Consider the following 25104-nt stretch of genomic DNA (forward strand, 5'->3'; position numbering starts at 1 on the left):
TTGTCTTGCTTGCAGATTATTCAATAATAAAATCGCACAAGCGAGATTTTCCAGTGGAAAAGCTGGCGAAAAGTGAAATGAAAATTGCTGCGCAAGTGTCAGAAGACGCTATCAAGTGCCGCAAAGCTGCAAGGCATATGAGAAGGAGCTGGCGGTTGAGGAGGAGCTGTAGCTGGAGCTGATTATATGCCAAGGAAGTGGGCATCATTGGCCCAAAATGGGTTCAGTGGCCGCTTGGCGTGCGTCTCTCGACCATTTTCCATATGCAGCATGCCACAAACACAACATGCCACATACAACATAATCGTAATCGGGCGATAAGCGATCTCTTCTCGCCAAGGGCCTGTCAATGCGTTGCGCCCTACTAATGCGGCTCTCGAGAGCTCGAGAGCTCGAGAGCTGTTGTTGTGAGGCTGGTGTAAAGCATGATTAATGCCCCCAAACTTGTTTAAACAACAGGGCCGTGTCGAGAGAGCCTGGGCCGAAAATCCGATTAGTGGCCAAACGTGAGCACCGCAGAAGCGGCGCAGACCTTAAAGCTTTCCGTCTAGAGATGGGCGCGTGTCCACATTTTATCACGAGATACGCACACGAGTTATTAATATACAATATATAATTATTCGAACCTCTAGACAGCCAAACAAATAATTAGAACATGGAAAGGTCGCCAATATATATTTATATTCTACATATAGCATATATATAGTGCATGTTGCAGTTGGCTTTGAGCCAGCGACCTCTCGCTTCTTAGTTCGACGCTCAGGCGGATAAATTTGCAGCTCTTCAAACAAATATTTAGCAGCTTTTATCTCCACTTAAAGTTCCAATTTTCCAAAAAAAATGTCTTTAACTTCACATTCGAATCAAAAGCTTTCTTTATAGAAATTTCTTTTCTTTCTTCTATACAAATTTCTTGCTAGTTCTAAGGCTTAGACTGTGCGTGAATTATCAAGCAGTAAGTCAGTCCAGAAAAAGTGTTTCATTTACAGAGCTTTTACTCCAAATAGATACCCAAAATATTTGATTTCTTCAACAAGAACACGCCGTGCTGCTTCGTGCTAGTTCGTGTCACGACACGCGACCAGCTCTAGCCTAAGACTGGGGCTGAACTGCAGCTGAAATGCAAGCGGCTCGATTCACGATTTCCATTTTTCTATAGAAACTGCTAACAAAAGCGCAACGAAAACGAATGCACACACAAATTTTCATCAAATTAACATATTTTCGGCTGCTTATTTAACGTGTCTATGTGTGTGTGTGTGTGTGTGTGTGAGTGTGTGTGTGAAGTGCGTTGATAGATTGTTATCAAAAAATCGCGTGAAAATGTTTGGTAACAATAACTACAAATGAATGCATGGAAAGCCCTTTAGAGCAAGTGTTGCTCCACTAACAAAGACGCGTCCACGCCCAACCGCCCCGCCTACCCGCCCACCCGGCCCCAACCGCCCTTGTCTCTTGGCTGGCGCCACTCTCTGCCAGTGTTGACAACCGCCAAGTGCTTCAAATAAAAGCAGCTGAAGCCAATGTTGCAAAGAGCTTAAAGTATCTAACTTAAAAATAGCCAAATTCAGCTAGTAAACAGCTGAATGGGCATCTGATTTATAGAACTTGTCTTTAACGTATCAAAAAAAGCTATATCAGCTACTTAGCTGTTCGTGGCTAGAAACCTCTGCAAAATCAAAATATAGCTGGAAAATAGCTGAATAGACAACACAGGCTGCTATTAAATATCATTGTGTTGCCAAAGGCGGGTAAACCAGCTAAAAACCGCGGCTGTTTTCAGCTGACAGCTGCTAAAAATAGCCCAATTTTAGCTAAAAACTAGAAAGAAAACTAAATTTGAATACCCTGGCAGCCGAAAAGGGCCAAATATAGCCAGAAAATAGTCTGATAATATTGCCAAAAAAAAAAAACAGAAGCTATTTCGGCTTCTAAATCCTCAACTGTTTTCGTTCTCACACTGCTTAAAATAGCCAAATTTAGGCAAGAAATAGCGGAATGGACATCTTGTACTCGGCATTGACATATCGAAAAATAGTTAAATACCTCTGAAAATAGCCAAGTTTGGCTAGAAAGTAGCTGAGTTCACAGTCCGACTGCAGCCAGTTGTCAGTAAGTTAGTCAAAAAAGCTAAATCAAATTATAACTTAACTGTTACCAGCTGACAACAGCTGGAATTTTGCCGGCAAATAGTTTCTCCTACAGCTAGAAACTAGCTAAACTGGCTGCACTGCTCGCCATAGCCCACTTGAATGTAATCCAGTCGTCATCTCGTGGTATCCAATTGCAAAATAATTAAGTAAACCAAATGGCGTGTCTCTCGTGCAGCTTTATATACATATATATATACACATATCTCTGCTTGGGCTTATCTGTGCAGCATGTTGCATGGAATTTTGTGCGTCATGTTGCACGACGCTTTTTGGGTGGCGCCTGTCTGTGTGTGTGCGTGCGTGTGTGTGAGTGTGTGGCTCAGGCGCAGGCGCACAGTTTTGTTGTCTTTTGTTGTGCCTCGTCTGGCAAATACCCGCAAGACAAAAGTCGCACACACACACGCACAGCCGCTCCCCTCTGCCCCCCTCACCAAGCAACTGGTTTTTTGCATGTAATATTGTCCGGCTGTCCCGGCTGTCGCCTGGGCCTGCCAGGCATTGCATTAACCCAATTTTCAACTTGAGATGCGAAGCTGCGTGATTTGCAAATTATATTGGAACAAACCGAAAGACAGTGTGTCATGTGCTGTCCGTCTAACTGTCTGTCCGTCTAACTGTCTGTCCGGCCGTATTGTGTGTGACTTACTCAATTCTAGCCACACTAATTGCATTCAGCTTTGTCCCACAGCGCGTGTAAATACTAAACATGATATCGTATATTTATTCAATCAATAAAGCTTTTCATTTCTGTGTGTTTCTCTCTATTTTTGTTGTTGTTGTTAATTTTGTGTGCATTTTAATTACGAAACTTTCAATGAAAATAAATCCTGAATTAGAAAATGAGCCACAGCTAAATAGTTAGCTTTCAGTTTGCCGAATATGCAATACTCTGCAACTGGGCATCCCTATTTAAAACCCTTCGAGAGGGTATATAATATTGTTAAGCATAGTAAAAGACACTCTCGATATAAGGTATATATATTCTTGTTCGTCTATATATCAGCTTTTTCTGTTGGAAAAAATAGATCGAATATATATAAAATTGTTTGATATTAAGTTTTATCCCCAGGATAAACTCTTGTCAAAGCTTGAGCGAAAATTCGCAAAAACTAAGCAGCACGTTTGTGCATCATAAGCAGGCAGGTCGCTGGTTCAAACCCAGCAGACATTCGAAATATTTATATTTGTTTATTTGAGTTGTTATTAGGTAATTTGTGAATTAAAGTGAAATGAGTAGCTTTTGTATCTGAACTACACAAAGTAAATGATATTAAATAAATATTTCGAACCATTTGCATTTGCAACCATATTCATTTGAACCGTGCAAGGCCGGTTTATTTCCTCTACTGTTCGCACTTTGTTTTTCTTTGTATTTCTCTGCGAAAAACAATTAGTCATGTTAATATGCGCTCACCCATGGCTCTGCCTATACGATTGCCAAGCTTCAATCATTATCGCCCTTTGGTTACTTTCCATAGATGGATATGGTATATGTTATGTATGTCATTTCGGGTCGTGCCTTGATCGTGTGTGCACACAATGTTGTCTCTGGGTGCTGTTTTTCGAGAAAACTCATTAAAGTGCGCCTGCCTCTGCCTGGGCCAAGGTTTTACCTTTGCCCGCCAGTTGATGGCATGACTTGGCTACACAGATAAGAGCCCAGGCTCCGACTCCCGCCTTCCGCGTCCCGTCTCATGGTCGGGTAGGCACACGTGTGGGCGTGCCCATTGAGCATAATGCTTCACGGTGCAAAATGCCAACGAATTTTCACATGCAGCCGATTCTAAGTGGAGTTTTCCAAGCGCAGCATATCAAATCAGACGTCGTCAGTCCATAATTATGGCCCAGGCTTAGACTCGAGCTCGGGCTCGGGCTCGGGCCTGTTGCATGCCCCATGTTGCCGCCCTCGATCGTTGACAAGCAATTTGCAGGCGGCCAACTGCAGCTCAGCTGTGCGTTCGCCTTGTGGCAGTGCTTAGGGTCACAAAGTTGCTTAAAGTGCACATAACTCTGCTTATTGTAATACCCTAGAACCATTGAAAATTGCCAATAGGGGTATGCTGACTGTGTGCCTAAAGATGTAACAGGCAGAAGGAAGCATATCTGAGCGCTTAAAGCATGTAAATATATTCTAATTATCACACGCAGCAACAGTTTATCGATAATTACTTCCATTTTTTAAATATCGATAATTAATATCATTTCCTAAATATCGATAAGTATCGAATGTGAGAATTACGCATAGCTCGAAAATTATAAGAGTTAGATAAACGATACTTTATATATATCTTCTTTTTTAGTATATAAAGATAAATAATATATCTTTGTTCAAATCACTTTTATCGTTTATCACGGAAATCGATTAATTAAAAATATCGATAAATATCGAAGTTGTTAGCCAAGCATAACTCGAAACATGTGAGAGCTAGATAAAGCCAAATTTTGTATATATCTTCTATAATTTTTTGAATAACTTTCTAAGTTCACGCCGGAAATTGTTAAAAACTCATTTGTGTAGCTAAATCCTTGGGCTCGGGAATTTATACACATTTTGATATCTAATTCATGCTCTACAAACTTTAGAAATATCGGACTATTGACACCCGAGTTACTCAAGACCTTTTGATGAATATTTGTACAGCAGGCAGTTAGAATATTAAACAGGGCATCGCCTAGTCGGGCACTGACATCTGTAGCTCAGGTACTTGTTATTTTTGCTGTTGTTGCGGCTAACTGCATTGTTGTTCCATTTGATTTAAGTATTTGTTGCCAATTGTTGCAGCTTTTATGTTGCTGCGGCAATTGCAAATGCCTGCCGCTTGTTGCTGCTATTGGAGTCAAGGCCCTGCTTTGTTTTCAATACTTTGGGGGCATTTTATGCGCAGATGGAGCCAAGCAGATTAACCAAACTGCCTGGCTGCGGCAAGTGGCCTTTCCATTTGTGGCATACACGTGCAAGCAAACACCTTGTTGCAGCAACCACGCGGAATACATGCATAATTAATAGTCGTGCCGCCAAAATCCAAGCCAAATACAAATCGTAAACGAAATCAAACTCTGCCATCAAAGTGTGCGCCCCAAAAAAAAAAAAAAAAGAGGACAAATTAAAAGAAAACACAGACATCCATCAATTGTCAGCTGCGACAGCGGCAACAACAACAAATCGCGAGCAACATGCACAAAACAGGACAGGCATAAATTGAAATCTTCAACAGCAGAGGCGGCGGTCTGTATACCCTGTAAACTGTGCTTTAAGCTGGGCATGCTTGGAACATACAGCAGCAGATAACATTGACCCCATAAAATATAAACATAAGTCTGCTCCAGCAGCAGCCGACTAGACACAGCCCTGATATCTGATCCGATCTGGAAGATGTTATATAGAAAAAAAAAACTAAAAGACATTAAAGTATCCGATATATATACATATGTAAGCCTATATTTGTTTGAGTATATATCGAAGGGACATCTAATTTGGCAATCCAATTCACATATAGTGTCAAGATATCGATCATCAGCGGCATCGATAGTTATCGATTTTCAGTCTATGTTCTCTGATGGAAGATTCTTGAAGCAAGCAGCGACTAATTCAACATGGAGTCTCATATATGTAGGGCTAATACGAATCAAGAAATCGATAATTATCGATTTTCAGACAATGTTTTCTGAGCATATATCGAAGATTATCGAAGTTAGAAAAAACAAAGATGGTATATTCATTACTCACGGATGAGGAACCTTTATTCTTTCTAATCCCCCAAAGACTCTAGAATTCTGGCATATAAACTTATTCGAATGTCATCTCCTAGCCCTGGAGAATGTCACAGCAATCGGCTGTGATTTTGATGCATTAAAAAGCTGTTTAGTAGGGTATCTGTCAGTCGGGCACTTGCGATTAGAGCACGCTTGTAACGATATCGCTTCATATCTGCAAATCGGCGCATATATGACGCTGATTAACACCGCATTACAGGCCTCCGGCGGCAACTGCAATTGAAACGTTGCACTGTCCATTAGAGACTCGCGCGACGGCGACGGCAGCGTGTGAATAGTCCAAGCGTCAACTGGCCGAGCCGTCATTTCCATAAACGCTGTGGCAGCAACTAGTTGCAGTTGCAACTGAATGTTGCTGCACGTGCAGCGCTTGAATAAATAGAAATAGTGGCAAGCCAGCATCGAATTTGTTATCGTTGTTGTTGCCGCTGCTGCTGCCGCATTCGCCTACGTAAACATGAGCTCAGCACAGTGGTGCACGTATTAGGTTTAAATGGTTGAAAAATCTCGATATCGCAATCTCGAACACTGCTAGAGCTGAAGGCTTGAAATTGTAAATATACAAGCTTGTAAATTACCAACATTTTCATAATATAGTTAAATTGTTGAAATAAAATAAATATATATATAGTTAAATATATATTTCCAGGCAGGGTTTATTAAGCATTGCATATTATGGAAGACTCTATAAAGCTATATACTATATATATCTTGTATATAATCTAGCTAAGTAAGCATAAGAGCTGGATATGCCCAACTAGCTACGCATATTCTCTCAGAGTATACTCAGAATAGTTATAATTCACATTTTTAATACTTCTTCACTCTCGTCCAAAATTGAGGAATTAAACTTAGCTTAAAAGACAGCATCTTGCGCTAAGGTATGTAAATACTTTTTAAGCAAATGAAAATTTCATAAGGATCGGACAATAGGCACCGAAGTTAACAAAGAATGACTTTCCTCATAGATAGGCTGGGGCCAAGAGAAGACGCCGCAGAGCTGCTGCAGCTATACACGAGCAAAAGCTAGAATGCTTGTAAAGGTAGCTGCTGCTATTCCAGGTATTCAAGCGAAGACTTGTTTTCAGCTTAATGATATTCTGAGAAGAGCGAAAGATGGTCACACGGTAGTCGCAGCTGCTTGAACCACGGTGCAGCGCCTGCAATTTATGACTGATGATGCGAGTGGTTTTTGCGGTTTGCCAGATTTGCCTGCGGGCGCTTTTTGGCAGTTTTGCTGCCGATGTTGTTGCTGTTGTTGTTGTTGTAGCTGGCACATAAATCAAAATATGTCATAACTGGCAACAAAATAGCAGCGACAACAACAACAGCAAGCAGAGCAACACCTTCCTTGAAACGCAGAGGCGTTGCACATACGCAACGTTGCCAATTGGCATTTGGCATTTGCAGCTGCAACACGCTGCGATTGCAACTGTGGCATGCCACGGCCCTTAAGTAGACGCACATTAATTCCAATTAGAAAACCATCAACACTGCCAATTGAAAACTCGTTAAAGTTCATTACCTTAAAATGATCAGGCAGACGGCAAGAACAAGCAAGAGATATCTTAGGCTGCAGTATACGACTGGGAGATGCCCTTACTACCTCTACAAAGAAAGAGAAACTGCGTAGACTGTTTGGCTTAATAAGCTAAGATATATTCCTATATATAACTTTATAGATTCGTAGACGCCTTCATCTGCCTGTTGCAAACGCCTGCGTAACATGCATATACCCTACAAAATGCCCTAACATCACTTGAGCTCGGTCGCGTTCAATGCCAGTCGCAATCTTGGCCAGTTCGTGTGGCTTTTGCTGCATTGTCGTTTGTTACATTTAAGGAGCTGCAACTTGAAGAAGTGCGCATTTTGATTTGTTGCAATTGACATAACAATTGAAAACGGGCAAAACAAGTCGACGATTGGCCACTTGGCCTTGAGGCTAATAAGTTGTCCCGTCCGCAGCTGCCATTTGAAGCGATCTTAGAGGGCAGCAGCTGCTGCTGCTGCTGCTGCCTCTTCGCGCTGCGTCTTGTGACATTGAAACAATTCACATTTCAATAATTTATGAGCTCTCAGATAAGCTCTGCTTAGGGGCAGCTCAGCACAGGTAAAGGTAGAGGTAGAGGTAGAGGTGAAAATTTATCGCTGGCACAGCCTTGAACATTGCTTGGGCCGGTCCCGCGGCCGTTAACTAAATGCAATTGCACACGCCCAGCTGAAAAATACGGCTACAAACTGCACGACTGGCAGATACCCTACAGACCCTGTTATTGTCATCACATGCTTACATTTAAATTTAAGTCTGTTAACTATGCTAACAGAATCAATAAGATTCTGTTAAGTTACTTTAGATAAGATAACAGTGTTGCTGTGCTGCAGGCGTAGAAGTAGCAAAGCAAAATACCAATACATTTATTTTTAGCAGTAGCAATAATAACATTCTGTTAAGTGAAATCGTTACAGAAGATATTAACAGTGTTGCCGTGCAGCAAGCCAGAAAATGTCAAGGCAAGATTTTCATTCCTATTTTTGCGTTGTGTTATATGTCAACAATAAAGCATATAAAAACAGTGTTGCTGTGCAGCAAGCGTAAAAGTAGTTAAGCTATAGTTTTTGTAAGACAATCTGTTAAGTAAAACCGATGGAGCAGTGTTGCTGTGCAGCAAGCGTAAAAGTAGTTAAGCATAAATAATTATGCATTTATTTTCAAAAATAAAGACGTATTTTTTAAAAAATCAACCTTTTGTTTTTTTTCTTTATCGAACAGTCGTGACCTTACTTTTTCGAAAAAAAGGTAGTTCTCTAGAGAGTTCGACTAGGAGATACCCTGTTGATAGGCTTGTCATGTCACACACTCGTGCCAATCTCGGAGATACCCTATTTCACACTTCTTCAATGCTGTACAGGGTATCATGAAAAATCACTTGGTATAAATTATAATCTCTGAGATCGACAAAGAGATGTAGCTGATTAAAACTAATCAAATGCAATACACCCCAATTCACACTTATTCAATGCTGTACAGGGTATAATAACAAATCACAGAGTATAATATAAATTATCAGCCGCTGCACTGGCTGCCAAACTTACCGCTCCATCTCCTTGGCATCTGTGGGATAATTGCGACTGATTGTGTTCGTCTCGTAGGGCTCCTCGGTGGTGCTGCTGATGCTGCTGGTGGTGCTGGTGGTGGTGCTGCTGGTGGAGGTGCTGGGCGCCGTTGTCGTGTAGCTATAGCCACGCCGGGCTGGCACCAGCGGCGGCACGGTGCCCATGCTGAGGCCGGGCGTGATGGCGCGACGATTGAGATTCGGCGGTGGCGCCGCGGTTGTGATGGGCGGCACATACTCGTAGCCACGTCCGCGTCCGCTGACGCCGATAAACTCCACATCGCCCGTGTTGTCCTCACCCTTGCCGGCGTACGGCGAGACCGGCGGCAGCGGCGGCGGCGGCGGTCCAAAGGTGTTCGTATAGATGTTATAGGTATTGTAATCCCACTCGGTGGGCCGGGCGCCCGAATGCTGCTGATGCTGATGCAGGCGTCGCGTCAAGACCTTGTTGTACGGCTGTTGGGCATGATGGGGCAGACGGCGCAGCCGCGTGCTGTCCGTGCCGCGCACCGGACGCATTGTCACGCCCGGCAGCAGCTCCACCTCCGACTTGACACTGTGCGGATGACGCTGTCGATGCAGCCGATGGTTGTGCGAGCGGGTGTTGTTGTGGCTACCTGTTGAAGCCGCCGCCAGCAGCAGCAGCAGCAGCAAAACTGTGCAACACAGCTGCGTCATCTTGAACTGCAAGGAGACAGAGAGACAGAGGAACATATCTTTATTGAGTGCTCAGAAAATAAAACAGAGCATTGTTCGGGCATTCACTTTCGCGATTCCTAGTCACTTGGCACGCCTCGCTTAATTTAAGCAACAAGACGGATCTGTCTCGACTTCTGTCTCTGTAACGTGTATCCTCATGCTCATTAACAATTCCACAATTCCTTTGTCTGCCAGCCGCGCTGACCTGTCCATCATAAGCTCAGTCCGCGCCGCGCTCAGCTTGTCAGCCCTAAAGGAGCCCGGGTAAACTTTAACGTGTAAACTATTGCTGGCAAACAGTGTTGCCAAGCGTCGCTTCAAAAAAAGTAGCAGCAACCCATGTCAAACTAAGCCAAAAATAGCTGAGCACAAATAAACAACAAACTGCTTTGCTAGTATTTAAAATGCCAAAAATCTCAATTATAATAAAATCTCAATTGTTTCCGGCTGATGAGTTCAACAATTAGCCAAATTAAGCTAGAAAATAGCTAAAATTGGCTACTGCTTGCCTGTGATTGCCTTAACAGCATCAACATAATGCTGTTAAGGTCGATAAATATGTACAAACAGTGTTGCCGTGCGGCAAGCGTGAAAGTAGTGAGCCAAAAAGTATTATGTCTTCCTTAAAGCTAATGTACGACTTTAAAGGCACGAAAATTATTTTTAAAAAAATGTCAATTCTCTCAAGAGAGATTTTACTGTTAAAGAAGCTACGTAAAACATTCCTAAGAATATGCCAAAATAAATCGAGAGCTCAGGGCCTGCGCTTGACTTGATCTAGAGAACTTATACTTTAAAAATAACTAAAATACCTTTTCTTTGAACTGTTTGTACTCTTCATAGTTATAATAACTAAAAGATATGGAAAATAATTACCTAATTTATTTAAAACTAAAAGCTTAACAGCATTGCATTGTAAGTAAATAAATCGTTTAAATTAATTACAAAGAAAATATCTGGAAATGAATAAAAAAACAAACCAAGTAACTTGGGTAGCTTGAACTTTATGGCTGATCGTATCAGCTGTAATTTACTCAAACTCTATACTCTATAGGCACAAAACAAAGGGCATTCAAGAGTTCGACGCGAGTGTGTGCGCGCTTTTTTTTTTCATGGTCGAGTGGAAACACTTGAATCAGCCGGACAAAGGCAATTTGTACAACATGACGTTGCCTGCGATTTCGATTAATATTATTATTATTATTAATATTATATTATTATCATTGTTGTTGTTGTTGTAGAGCGCGTTAACAGTTAAGTGAACCGGCAGCTGGCATAAACAAAAAGTTGACCTGAAATTAATTGAAGTGACGCGACGACAACCGAAGCCGGAAGTTTGCGATTCTCGATTTTTGGCAGCGCTTTGTTCTCCCCCGGACATTTCATCGGTTTAAGGTATTTATCAAAATTTCACACAGTTGCCACATCATTTGTCAACACGCTGTAACCGCCCTCTACCCCCCCTGGCCCTGGACAATTACAATTTTAATTCCAATTCCAATTGCAATTGCTCAGTGAGCTTATTAATATTCATTGCTTCGGGCAGACACATCAAATTGAATTTATGACGCAGCTCATTAAACTTCAAGTTGGCCTAACACATGTCTTACACTTGTCTCTATCTCTATGCTGTCCCAATTACAAGCCAATTGAAGTGCTCTAGGCGAGCGTGCCTCACGCGCAGATACCCTGTTACCCAGTTACGCAATTGTGCCTCTTCCTCTTGCGCTAAGCTCTAGCTTATGTTAAATATAACTTTTGTATTTACTGTGTGATCGTTTCGTCGTTCTCAGAGCTTTAAAATGATATTCAAATGCGTGAATATACAAAAAAAGAATCGATATGCCTGTGACATTTTGACAGTTTTAAGAGGATGGGGATCGACTCGGGTTATTGTGCCGAAATATTGGCATTTTCTTAAACTGATGAGGCTATACAAGAACCTTCATAAGAAATTGGATGACTCGAGCTTGAATATATATCTGCTATATGCGCAGAAACTATCGATATTTAGCGATTTAAAAGAAATGGGCAGAGTTTTCCATGTACTATTGTAAAAGCTGATAAAGTACATTTGTGTATTAAAGTATTTTGTATATCGATATATATCGATTTACTTGAAACGGATAGAGTTCTCCATGTGGTAACATTTATAATAGTTATTCTATAATAATTATCGATAACAATATAAACATTTACTTTATATAATATCTGGTATATGCATAGAAATATATGCCGAAAATCGATATTTATCGCTCGCGGAGAGCAAGTCGCAGACTTTAAGCTGACTTGAACCTAGCCTAGGTTCGATCGATAAAGAATATATGTATATATTAAGGAGTCAGAGTTGTCGCCTGCCAGAGCTGTCGCCTGCCCGTCACATACATTCGCAGTTAGGCAATATGCCCCTTTGTAAGCCCTCTTTCTAGGGTATTTCATAAAAAAAAACCAAAATTGAAAATGCTCAATGACAGCAGCCACAACACGATTACCAATTGCTGTGGCTAATTAAAAATGAAAAGAAAAGAAATAAAAATTAAACAGAAAATAATCTTGACTTGCCACAGCAAATTGGGAAAAAGAGAGCGGCAAATGGTGGCCAATGTGGACGTGGTTGTGGCAATTGGAACTGGACTCCTTCGGCTCATCAGGTGCGGCCTTAAGCCGCTTAGTAAGTGAAACCCAGCGCAAAGGTCTGACTGGCCTGTCGCTCCGACTGTCAGTCAGCGGCTGCCCAAAAACCAAAAACCAAAAACCCAAACACTTGGCTGACCCAGCCCAGAGCCAGGCCCAGACCCTGGCAGAGTTGTCATAGTTCCGCGAAATGCAAAAAGGTTTTTGTTTTTTTTTTTTGTGGGGCGCCTCTCTCAATCAAAACTGCAGACATGAAAAAAAGAAAACAACAAAATACTTTTGATACGATTTCCATTGAAATCTAAGTTCAAAGCTGCGTTGACAACTCGCCTTGACCTTGCCCCGCCCCGCGCCCCTTGCCCCTTGCCGCTTGCCAAAATCGTTCAGGCCATAGATAAATCAATTCGCGGGCAGGCCCACGGTGCACAGTGGAAACGGAGGTCGCGGCCTGAACCGAAAAAGAAGGCAAAATATTTTGATATATTTCTAATTAATAGCCCGGCATTGAGCATAAGGAACACGCCGGATAAATCAAGTTTACCTGCCCGGCGAACTGGTGGCAGCTTAGCTGGAATTTGTCCATAAATATTTCCAAAGATCTGTGTGTGTGTGTGTGGGTTGAGTAAATTAGTGTGCGTATTAAATGTTATTGATTTGTTTTCCCAGCACATAAATCACATGTTAAATGCTGTGTTTCAAGGCGTGGACAGCCTCTCGATCCCCCCTCTTGAAAAACAGCAGCAAATCCAGCGACATTCTCAGCATGAAAATGTCAACTTTATTTTTGTCAAACTGAGACACACACCACACACACACAGACAAAGCTGTGGGTGTCCATGGTGTGTGCGTGTGTTGGCTGACCCAGACATGAGCTATGGCCAATGAATCACAAGAGATGCGAGCAGCAGACGAGATATATATATATATATATATATATATATAAATGTATATATCTATATATATATATGATGTGAGTACATATACGAGCACATTAGGCAACAGTAAACACTTCCTATAAATGTCTAATACTAAAAAATAGACTGTCATGCGATTTTTTATTGCTTTTGCATTTAAGATTCTAAAATTTACTAAAGGAAATTGAGCTCAAACCATAAGCAAAATTATAATTATTGTATTTTCGAAATTCTTTTCAATTTCATTATATAATATTTTTAATAATTCAATTAATTGAATATTAAAATAATGGAAAGCATAAAATAATTAACTTTATATATATTCATATACATTGCCTAACAATTCTCCCTCTTTCAAGACAGTTGCCTCAAAGAGTTGTTCACGTGTCTCATTAAAGCAACTGAATAATGAGGTTCGAGTCCCTGCCTGAAATCGGCCTAATGAAAGTGTCTACTGTTGCCCTATAAAGTTGATTTGATAGTTTATATAGCTACTGCCTATGATCATACAAATCATAATACAATTATTGCAATACATTATTTAGTTAGAAAACAAACTGAGAGCCGATTGAAGAAAATCTCCTCATTTTTTACTCAGTTAAAAAATTTTATACAAAATGCAAGAAGATATATTCCTAATAATTTTTATATATAAGTTTAAAGTCCAAAAACTCATATTTAGTTAATAAGCCGAAAAAACGTTCTCATAACTCATTCCCACATATTTTCCACGCTTGGCGGTGGAATTGGAGGAAACCTCTTCATTTATTCTAATTATTTTAAAGAACTTTCCCTAAATATGACTATAAATTTCAGATAATGATATTAAAATAATAAACGAACAACTTTCTCACATTTGTTGTCCATCATCTATTTTCCACGATTGGCGGTGGATTTTTTTCGGCCGTAGATTTGACTTTTATCAACTGGTTCCCACCTATTTTACACGCTTGGCGGTGGAATCATTTCTACGATAGAGTTTATACTACTGAAAAGAATGCAACTTATTCTCTAATTTGATTTGAGCTGTGGATTGATCAATCAGTCAGTCAGTCAGTCAGTCGCTCAGTCAGTCGGTCAGTCAGTCAGTCAATCAATCAGTCAGTCAGTCAGTCAGTCAATCAGTCAGTCAGTCAGTCAGTCAATCAGCTATAAATAAATATGTATTTTAAAAAACTGTAAGAAACTAGAAACAGAAACTGCTACCGCAAAATTATTAATTTTGGGGCGAACAGTTTAATAGTTCGGCGCATGTTCAATAATTCGAATGCGCACTGTGCAAATATAGAAATATATACATACGTATATATATATATATATTTATGTATAAATATATTTCTATGACCGTCTACCAGTTGGTATGCTGCGAGTCTTATGTTTTTGTGCTGTCTCAAGAATTGTTCCGGGAACGTGGCCACAGTCGGTTTTATTAATAAAAAAAAAACTTTTGCATTTCTCCATTAATCATTTAGATGCCGACCAGACGGGGGCAAGACAGGGGGCGGGACAATGACTAAAACGGCGGCTCTCAACTTATTGCAATTGCTTAATTATCGTGGGCATTAATTTTGACTCTCTTCGCGAGATTATTTTTTTCTTTTCTGTGCACAGAGTTTAACCTGTTCACACACACACACACACACACGAGACAACCACGCAAATGTCTTGGTTGTTGCCTAAAATATGTTCAGCCTCGAAAAAAAAGCGAAGTGAGTATATTAGTTTTGTGTCCGTTAGCCTGATGGGAGTTTATCTTGAGGCTGTTCGAGCTACAGACTTGAAGCTGACTGAAAGCCAGAGTCAAGAACTCTGCAAATCGTGCAGAATTGTCCAAATTTGTATATAAAACCAGTTAAAGCACTCTAGTCGAAAATGCTCCGCTGGTAGATACCCTAGACTGAGCGTCGCGCTGCAGCAGCTGCCCTAGTCCTTAGCTTTTTACAGGAAATGCCGAAATGAAATCTTATTCTATCTATAGAAAATGCTGAAATGCCCTAGGCTTACCTATAGGAAGTCTCTAGGAAATACCCTAGGCCTAGTTTACCTATAGAAAAGCTGTAGGAAGTACCCTAGGCATAACTCATCTATAGAAAATGTGTTCTTGATTAACTTCGGCTTTTATAGTCCGATCTTGCTTAAACTTTGGGTTCTTAAATATGACATATAAGTGAGTGTATATACCTAAGCCCGAAGCTGTATCTCCGAGATGACTTTGTTTTAAATGCAAGTGGATAATTTACAGTCCATATTAAAAGTTGAATATTCTTTAGGCTCTACGAGAAACTAAATCCGATATTTGAAGCGCCCTGCTCTGAAAAGTCCAGAGAAATACTCTGCTAAGAGATTTTGTGTGCCTTGCTCTTAATTATTACTTTATTAAACTGGATTATGGTTTACTCTTCCAATTTCCATATCGATTATTTATCGCTTTGAATCGATTTCATTGAGAATTCCCCTTTTTCAGCCTCCGCTGCGCTCCAAATTTCAAGTCCCGAACACTTTTAGTCTCTGAAATCGCGGAGTTTAAACTGAACTTCTCACAAATGTTGCCTCATGGGCACACTCAAAGCTGTTACTAGACTCTTAAAGGGTATTTGGCGGTCGTTAACAGCCGCCTGCAATATTTTTACCACTTTAGTTGTTGTTGTTGTATTTGCATCATTCGGTTGCCGTAATTTAAAGTAACAGCTCCTCAGCGCTGGCCATTTAAATGTTAATTAAATGCTTGGCTGCCTTTCCCTCGCCCAGACAGTGGGCATGGTCTTTATGTGTGTATATACTTATGCATACATACATTTTTGTGCAATGCAAACAGCTGCGTTTTTATTTATGTTTTGTGTAATCGCAGCAGCAGCAAAAGCAACAACTCTTTAACATGTTCCAAACACGGCGCGCCTTCAAGTTCTTATAAAGAGATAAACTAAGAGCTTAACGCCGCCTGCCAGCTACAACAACAACAACAACAACAACAACAACAACAACCAACAACAACAACAATAACAAAAACAACAACAACAACAACAATTTTGTTTGGCAACTTACGCATTTAATGGCAACTTTGTAATTAATTTCTGTATTTCTCGTTTCGGAAATTTAAATATTCCAACAGACAGAGATGAGCTGTTAAATGTTTCAGATCTTTTCAAGCAAATTGGGCTCATCAAATTTTTTCAACGCATTTTCATAGCCAACACCCAGTTGGGAGGCCATCACCCCCCACCCACTGTACTGCCCCTCTGCTCATCCCATTGCCACACAGCTTTTCTCACAGCTCTTGGGTTCAATAACCGCCGCAAAATCTTGCGGAATTTCGATGGATCGCCGTCGTGCTATATCTTATCTGACAGATCATCAAATATGTGCCAACTGTAGTTACATATTACTCACATTTGTTGTTGCTTCGCTTGTTGTTGTTGTTGTTGCTGGCACTTTTGTCAGGTTTCTCACGTTCGCGCTCAGGGCAAGGGGTCAAATGCTGAGTAACAGCATAAATGCACTACAGTAAATACTCCAATAAGGAACAGCTGATTTTGGGCAAAGGCAACATTTTCACCCCACAATGTGTCCTCCACTGGGCCAACCGTTTTATTGTACATCAACCAAATTTGAAGCGTGTCAATCATATTTTATTTTAGCCAATTAAAATCATTAATTAACAATACAATTTCCACGCAAATCGACAATTAAAGCTGATAATCTTTTAAGCGGAATATCAAAGATTTTCAGCATTAACTTTTGTTTATCATAAACATATTTGGGAATATGTTTAAGACTTGGCAAATTCTAAACAAACTTTAATAAGAATGTGGATATGAGAAAAGTGCTTTAAATATTTGTTTGAATTTCTTTTGAATTTCTATAGCCTTGCAGAGGGTATTATGATTTTGTCGTGAAATGTATAACGCATAGAATATAATAATCTCCGATCCTTTAAGCTATATGTATTCTGGAGTCGATGGACTTAGATGCCAAGAAGTCTTAACAAAATCGGATGAGATTTGACCACGTTATGGGGGTGGAAAATATAGCATACCAGCGGGTATACCCCGGCCTTGCCAGTGACATGTATATAAAAAATTCATGCACACATGCACATATGCATGCATGTACGCATGCACATATACATGCATGCACGCCTGCATATATGAATGCATGTACGCATGCACATATACATGCATGCACGCATGCACACGTACATGCACGCATGCATACATACATGCAAACATACAAACATACATACATACATACATACATACATACATACATACAAACATACATACACGCATACATACATACATACATACACACATACATAAATCCACACATACATACACACATACATACATCCACACATACATACACACATACATACATACACCAACTTACCCGCCCCTCCTGCTCCTACTCCACCGCCGCAAGTTGCTCCTCCGCAGCCAACGTTTCCTGCCTTGCTGAATTTAAGCAGGGCCTACTTGAATTCTTGAGAATCGAGGAGGAGAGCACTTGGCAGAAATTCGTTTTATTTAAATTTGCAGCTAAGGAAAACAAACATGCATACACACATACATTCATAAATGCATACATACATACATGCATACACTAACACACACACGCCCACAAGCACACACATTCATGCATACACACAAACACACACACATGCATACTTATATGCCAAAATACTTGTATATTATAATTTATTTAATGCTGGCTTGGTATATTTATGCTTTTCGCATATTATTATAATTTGTTTGATTTTTATTTCTCTTCATTTCATTTAATTTTATTTAATTTTATTTTATTGTGCTTCATTGACAATGCGACGCGTTGTGTCTCGCTTACTTTTGACATTTGTATTTTATTATTTATTATTTTTTTGTTTTTAGCAAGATCAACAAACTGGCTGCCTCTGCTTGGGAAAGGGGAGGTGGGGGCAGGGCGCGGTAGGTGTGTGGCGATTGAAGGAGGAGGGAGGCGGGGGGCGTGGTTCAAACTGCGTACGATCGATGGCAGGCTTTTAGTTTACACTTTACACTCGGTCCAATTAATGGAATGTGTTTCAAGTCTTGCGCCTTGTGTTTTCTCAAAGTCAAAAGAAAACTATGCGCAACATGTTCCATCGCGGACAGTTTGACATTTTGGCACCCAGCTACAACAACAACAACAACAACAACAACAACAACAACAACAAGAAAAACCTTTAACAAATAACATACATAACATAACGACTCGACATCAACTCAACAAGTTCAACTTCAAATGCAAAACTTCGATTTGAATAACAATTGCAAAAAGCCAACACGAATAAAAAAAGTGAGAGTGCTCCAGTCGGGCATGCCCGACTAACAGTTAGCCTGTAAACTGTGGCGAGCCGACATTGACAACACTTGCAGCAGCAGCAGCTGTGCCTCTTGTATGCGTTGTCCAACACTGTGCGTGGAAAATGCATTCTCAATTAACTTCGGTGTTTAGAGTCCGATCTTTGTGAAATTTGCAGGGCTAAAACATGACATACAAAGGTTTGTACATCCCAAAGCTTGTGGCAAAATCTTGGAACTTTTAAACTATTAAAAAACATTATGTTCATAAGCCGTGTTGACAATACACGCAGCTTTATACCAAGTTTAATGTATGTAGATCTTATAATCCTCGAGAAAACTATAGAAGAAAGAAAAGAAAACTATAATCCAAAATCGTTATTTCTCGATATAATGAAAACTGGAGAAGATAAAGAAAATATTTGAAGTATCTAGCTTAATACATTTAAAACGGCGGAGGAACAGGGCTAGATCGACTCAGAGTTTCGTCCTGATCAATAATATGATACGAAGAAAATATGTTAACACTTGAAGAATCTGGTAATCTGATATATATATAAGTTATTCGCCTTGATCCCTGGAGATCTTGTAAGCCTTCTACAGTTTCTATTATACATGAGCTCAATTTTAATCTAGCCTTTCCCTTACTGAGTACAGGGTATTGACAAAAAAAAAAACACAACTCGAGTTGTAACAAGTATTTTGTAGACGCTGCTGTCCGATGTCTTTTGCTAATTGCTTGCCAGTTGTAAAAGGGGCGTTGGCCACGCCCACGCACAAAAGCCCATACATGGCCAGCCGGAGCAGCAGCAGCTCCTACCTCAGTTTGAGTCGCAGTTCGAGTCCCCGTTCCCGTTCGCGTACCCAGTTCGAGTCGTGTGCCTTTGTTGTCTGACCCAGAGAGTCGGAGTCTGTTGCAGACAAAAGACATAAAACCCCATTTACCGTTAGCTGCGTTATTCATGCAAATGACTTTGGCTAATTAGAAAACAACAACAAGAAAAAAACAACAGAACGGAAAATTATGACCACAGCGCCGCGAATTTAACATGCGCCTTGCACAAAAATGATTTAGACTAGACATTTAGTGGAATATATGCGCATATATATATAGATATATATAGATATAGATATGTGTATGTGCACAATTCTGACGCCAATTGCGCAAATCATGCAACAACATTTTTTTTTTAATTTCTATTTGCAGCACGCTCAAATTTGTGCCGATCGTGACAATGTCACAATTGTTTTATCTCAATGCCAAACGGAAATTCTAGGATACGTATTTGTACAAAACGGAAGATCGCAACAATTTGTATTTATCTACTTATTTCCTCACACGTCATAATTAAGTGCAACTAAAATGCAATTTTCGCACCTGGAAAAAGTTTGTTAAAATTCCCAACTAGTCTACAAATGTTAGCAGAAAACATTTACTAATTCAAACTTAATTAAGTTTATACAAATTCCCCTCTTTCATAGCCAAATTTTCAATCTGATAGATACAGATACAGATATAGATGTAGATATAGATATAGATGTAGATATAGATATAGATATAGATATAGATATAGATATAGCTATAGATATAGATATAGATATAGATATAGATATAGATATAGATATAGATATAGATATAGATATAGATATAGATATAGATATAGATATAGATATAGATATAGATATAGATATAGATATAGATATAGATATAGATATAGATATAGATATAGATATAGATATAGATATAGATATAGATATAGATATAGATATAGATATAGATATAGATATAGATATAGATATAGATAGATATAGATATAGATATAGATATAGATAGATATAGATATAGATAGATATAGATATAGATATAGATATAGATATAGATATAGATATAGATATAGATATAGATATAGATATAGATATAGATATAGATATAGATATAGATATAGATATAGATATAGATATAGATATAGATATAGATATAGATATAGAAGGATTTATTATACCAAAATCCGAGCCAAGCCTCATTTTTCTTGAAAAATGCTTTAGTTGAATATATATATATATATATCTTTAGGGAGACTCAGCTCTAATGCCCCGAACATTTGAACTATCTATTCATATAGAGCTTCAGGTAGAGCTCAAATCTAGCCTCTTTTTTGTATATGAAAATATATTTAGTAATATCTATATTCTCAGTACAACAGGCAATTTATAATACACATATATGCATAATACATAAAGATAATTGTTTTATACAACTTTTAAGAGTATACGACACAACAGGGTTTGAACCAGAAACTGGCCTAAAGCATGCGAAACATTAGCTGCACGAATGGAACCCAAGGACAAGCAATTAGTTTGAACTGTGAATCGAACCAGCGACAAAATCTGAACCATCAGTTATATAGAATAAATGGGTGTAGAAAAATCTAGTTAAAGTTATTTCAATAAAGTTATATATGATAGTTATATAACTATTTAATTATATAAGCCCATAGATATTTTCAGTATGTCTAGATAGTAACTAATGCGATTGTACTAAAAACATAACGGACCGTTTCTTGCCAGATCTTTGAGCAAGATGAATGTAATCGTGCCACACAATCCGACTAGGAAGTGTCGCACGTCAGTTTATAAATAATTGCAATTAATTGCGATTAACATGAATTTGCATTTAACTTACAATTGGCCAAGTTCTGGAGACAATTATATTATGGCAGCTAAATATGGTAAATATATATGTATATATATATATTTACTTTGCGATAAGTTCGGGAAGAGCCCGGCGATATAAATCAAACACGCGAATTATGTCAAATTTGCAGTCACAAACAATAAATTGAATTTTTTCGCGCTGACATTAAGCAGATACGCGGCATTCGCTTGTGTAATAAATTATATAGATGCCTGTACAGTATGCAAATATATATATATACGTCGAGGATTGTGTAAATATTTGCTGCTCCAGCTGCTTCCGTATGGCAAGCCAAAAAATAACACCGTAAAAATCTGTTTCAAGTGATTTTTCCTGCCGTTCACTGATCACGTTCGTTGCGTGATATTTGATCCGGTTCCGATCACGTTATCTGCTTGCTTGGCGCAGCCAGCAACAACTGTTCGCTTAGAAGTCCCGAGACGAACTGCGATCAGGCACGAGAGAAACCGAAAGTGCGAGTCCAGTTGCGCGCTGCCCGCTGCTCGCGCTCTGAGCCGAACCGTTTGTCGGCTTCGGCTTGTCGGCCGAATACAAACTTGGCCATTCGCAGAACAAGTTCGCTTTCTTTGTTCGATGAGGCGCTGTCGACGCCGCCGACGACGCTGACTTTGCGTTCGCTTAGCTGTTGGCTGTCCGACGACGTCAGCGTCGGCCAATGCCGACTGAGAATGCGACAGCAACTGCATTCGCTGCTGCTGCTGCCTCTGCTGCTTCTGCCTCTGCTGCTGCTGCTGCTGCCTCTGCTGCTTCTGCTTCTACTGCTGCGACTGAATTGCAGTTCTTTTTATACTCTTACAGTGTGCATTTAAATTTTTTCAAGCAATGTGTAACACATAAGCACAACTTTTTTGTTTTTCAAAATATTTGAGTGAAACTTAACTAAATCATTACCATATCGTATATAGGGTATATGGGTTGTACTCTATTAAATGGCTTCTACGAGAATCCCCACCGGATATGGAGCTTTCAACGAGCTGTGTAGATATACATATTTGGCAAACTTTAAGATATTTTAAGTATTGGCGTTCTTAACTTGCGATTATTGCGATCTTGGAATGACTGAAGTTGGACTAGAAATAATGAAAACACAAGTAAGAGTGCTTTAGTTAAAGTTTCCTGACTAGCAGATACCCTAAACGCAGGCCCAAACTAAATTAACTCTGTTGATATACCTAAGATATACCTAAGCACAAGGCTATAGCTATACAAATGATTTGAATACTCTGAAAGTGGGTCTACTCTATGAGAATGTACATATCAAATTATTAAAATCTGGATTTATGATTAGGAAGAAATCGTATTTTATCTGCCCTAAATTTTTTAAAAATATTCTTAGCAAACCGTATTTGATCTGCCCAACATTTTCTTTTACATATATTCATAATCGTATCAAGATACATATTATAGGATCACAAAATAGATCATCTTGATATTGAAAATGTTGTTTAAACATTTCAGTCACGTTTGCATTGTAAGAGTATTCAGACTTCGGCGCAGCGTAGAAATCTACGCGCTCTTGTTTGTTTCTGTCGACGTTCCCCCCCCGCAAGCTAGCTGCAGCAAAGCACATAGATGAGAGCAGTTGTTGTTGTTGTTGTTGCCTGCTTTTTATGGCTCTGTGTGTTCTTCGGTGGCGAGTTGTTAACTTAAATATTTGTGCTTGACTATGCCGAGCTGCCCGTCTCGAGCTGATCTTTGCACAGAAGAAGTTGCCACAAGAACTCGTTTGCTGGCCCTTGCCCAATTGCGGCGACATCGACGGCGGCTGTCAACATGACCCCCCCCCCCCCCCCCCCCTCGAGGAGCAGGGGAAGAGGAAGGGAATTACCAGATGTGACCAGAGCGCATTCAGGCCTTGTGATCGCATTTATTGGGCCATTAGCTGCCGCTTATTGAGTGGGAACACCCACGCGGCAAAGCTAATCAAAACGGGCCTGATAACAGAGGGAGAGAGAGAGGGGGCAGAATGGGAGAGGGAAGTCTTTTAACTGATAACACTTCATTTGCATTGCGTGTGGGTCGCCTCAAACTTTTGCCACATCTATTGTAAACATATTTAGTTAATTTGACAGCCATTTGATGATGAGAGAGAAAAAAACATAAAAAGATGGGCAACTTTTTAAGTGGCAATCGAATCGAATCTGTGAAAAAGCAACGCGCCATACAAGCCTATCTTCGAGATCTCCCTCAAACTCTTGCTTATACTCTAGCTCAGGGTATGCACACTTTGGCCTGCCGTTTGTCACACGGTTCCCCCCCCCCCCCCCCCCCCCCCCCTCTCGCGCTCTGCGAATAGTCTCTCAATTCTGTTTTCATGGCTAAAACATCGTTTGTTATTCAATAAATAGAAAATAAATAAAATATTACCATGCAAAATTAACATAGAAAAACACTTTAGAGCTGCGCAGTTGAAATGTACCGACTGCACAATACTCTGTATTTGCATAAAAACCAAAATAGAGCTGCAAAAGATTTTTGCTTTCAGCTTTCAAGGATTCATAAGGTATAAATCGTTTATAAGTTGGCTCTAAAACTGTAACTCTTTTGTGACTGTCAAACTGTACATAGAATTTTAAATATACTTATTGGTTGTTCAACCTAATGATGACTTTAAAACTGTAGAATTTTAGGGCCGCCATAGTTATTATCTCAAGGTTTGCGGCTGTCAAACTGTAAGTAATCAATAATGCTGTGACTACCAAACTGTTAGTATATACTATAGATTAGCCCAAAGGAGTAGCCCAAAGTTGGTGTCGAAATTGTATATTAAGTCTATTTTGATTAATAGTTCATGCTTACAGTGACTTTAAAACTGTAGAGGTAAAAGCCAGCCAAGGCGATAAATTAGCCCGACGTTTGTGACTGTCAAACTGTAAATTAATATCTAGCACTGCGCTTTTATAACTTTAGGCAATGCATTTTAGCTAACGACAAACCAAATACTCTAAGCTGACTCTAAAACTGTAGAATAGTAACTGTGACTCTAAAACTATAGGAAAACTGATGTTTGCCCATCTTCGTGTGCTTAGAAGACTGTGAATTAAATACAACTATTAGATATTTGCCTTTATTATTAACTCTCAAACTGTAAGCGATGACTGTTAAACTGTAAAATACAAGACTTTTAATGGCGCTCAGCCGCAACCAGGCTCTTAAGCTATAGGAACTAATAAACTCTTCTGTCGCTATTTGAACAGAGTATATCCGAATATTTTTACAAGAGTTAGAACTTCGATTGGAGTTGGTGGGAGGACGAGGGTATTGGGGCAGGGGGTTTGGGGCTGCCATGTGTCAGCAGATTGGAGAGTTAGGATCGTTTCATTATGGAGCCGACGACGTTGTCTGCGTTTGCAATTTGCTTGTTTTGTTTGCCGCGTCATGCCCAGGCCCAGTTTGTTTTTTAGTGGGCTGGGCCCCACAATTCGCAGCAATATGCAATGTCATATGGGGCCACGCCCCCCGCCGCCCTGCCGCCCCTTTCCGGCTGTCAGCGGGCGAGCAGGCGCAAAAGACAGGGCCATAAATCGAGCGCATGTGTCCAGCAAATTGTCAAAGATCTTTTGACACCAGCTGCGTCAGCTGCTGCGGCCCAGAGGAATAGATGTTAATTTATTTGATAACGCTTTTCCACACGATGCGACGTTGACGGAAGCGCACGAATTGGCCAATTCGCCAAAGCGAAACTCAACTTCGATTTGTTTGCATTAGTCGCAGCGATCAACTGATCAACCGATCAACTGATCAACTGATCAACTGCTCAACTGATCACTGATCACTGATCGTCGC

General features: G+C 39.9%; 1 protein-coding gene across 1 annotated transcript in view; it reads right to left on the bottom strand.

Annotated features, from left to right (window-relative positions):
- The window catches only part of LOC115762618 (protein HEG homolog 1), a 29276-nt gene extending 7942 nt beyond the window's left edge, over window positions 1-21334 (bottom strand). The window contains exons 1-2 of the mRNA XM_030704916.1: window positions 21286-21334; window positions 9021-9724 (exon numbers count right to left, since the gene is read on the bottom strand). Of these exons, the coding sequence (XP_030560776.1) occupies window positions 9021-9718 (698 nt within the window). The 5' untranslated portion in view covers window positions 9719-9724; window positions 21286-21334. The remainder of the gene's footprint in view (window positions 1-9020; window positions 9725-21285) is intronic.
- Between the last annotated feature and the right edge of the window lie 3770 nt (window positions 21335-25104).

Source organism: Drosophila novamexicana, unplaced genomic scaffold (genome assembly GCF_003285875.2).
Source record: "Drosophila novamexicana strain 15010-1031.04,08,12 unplaced genomic scaffold, DnovRS2.1 tig00000644-arrow-pilon, whole genome shotgun sequence".
Classification (NCBI taxonomy): Eukaryota; Metazoa; Arthropoda; class Insecta; order Diptera; family Drosophilidae; genus Drosophila; species Drosophila novamexicana.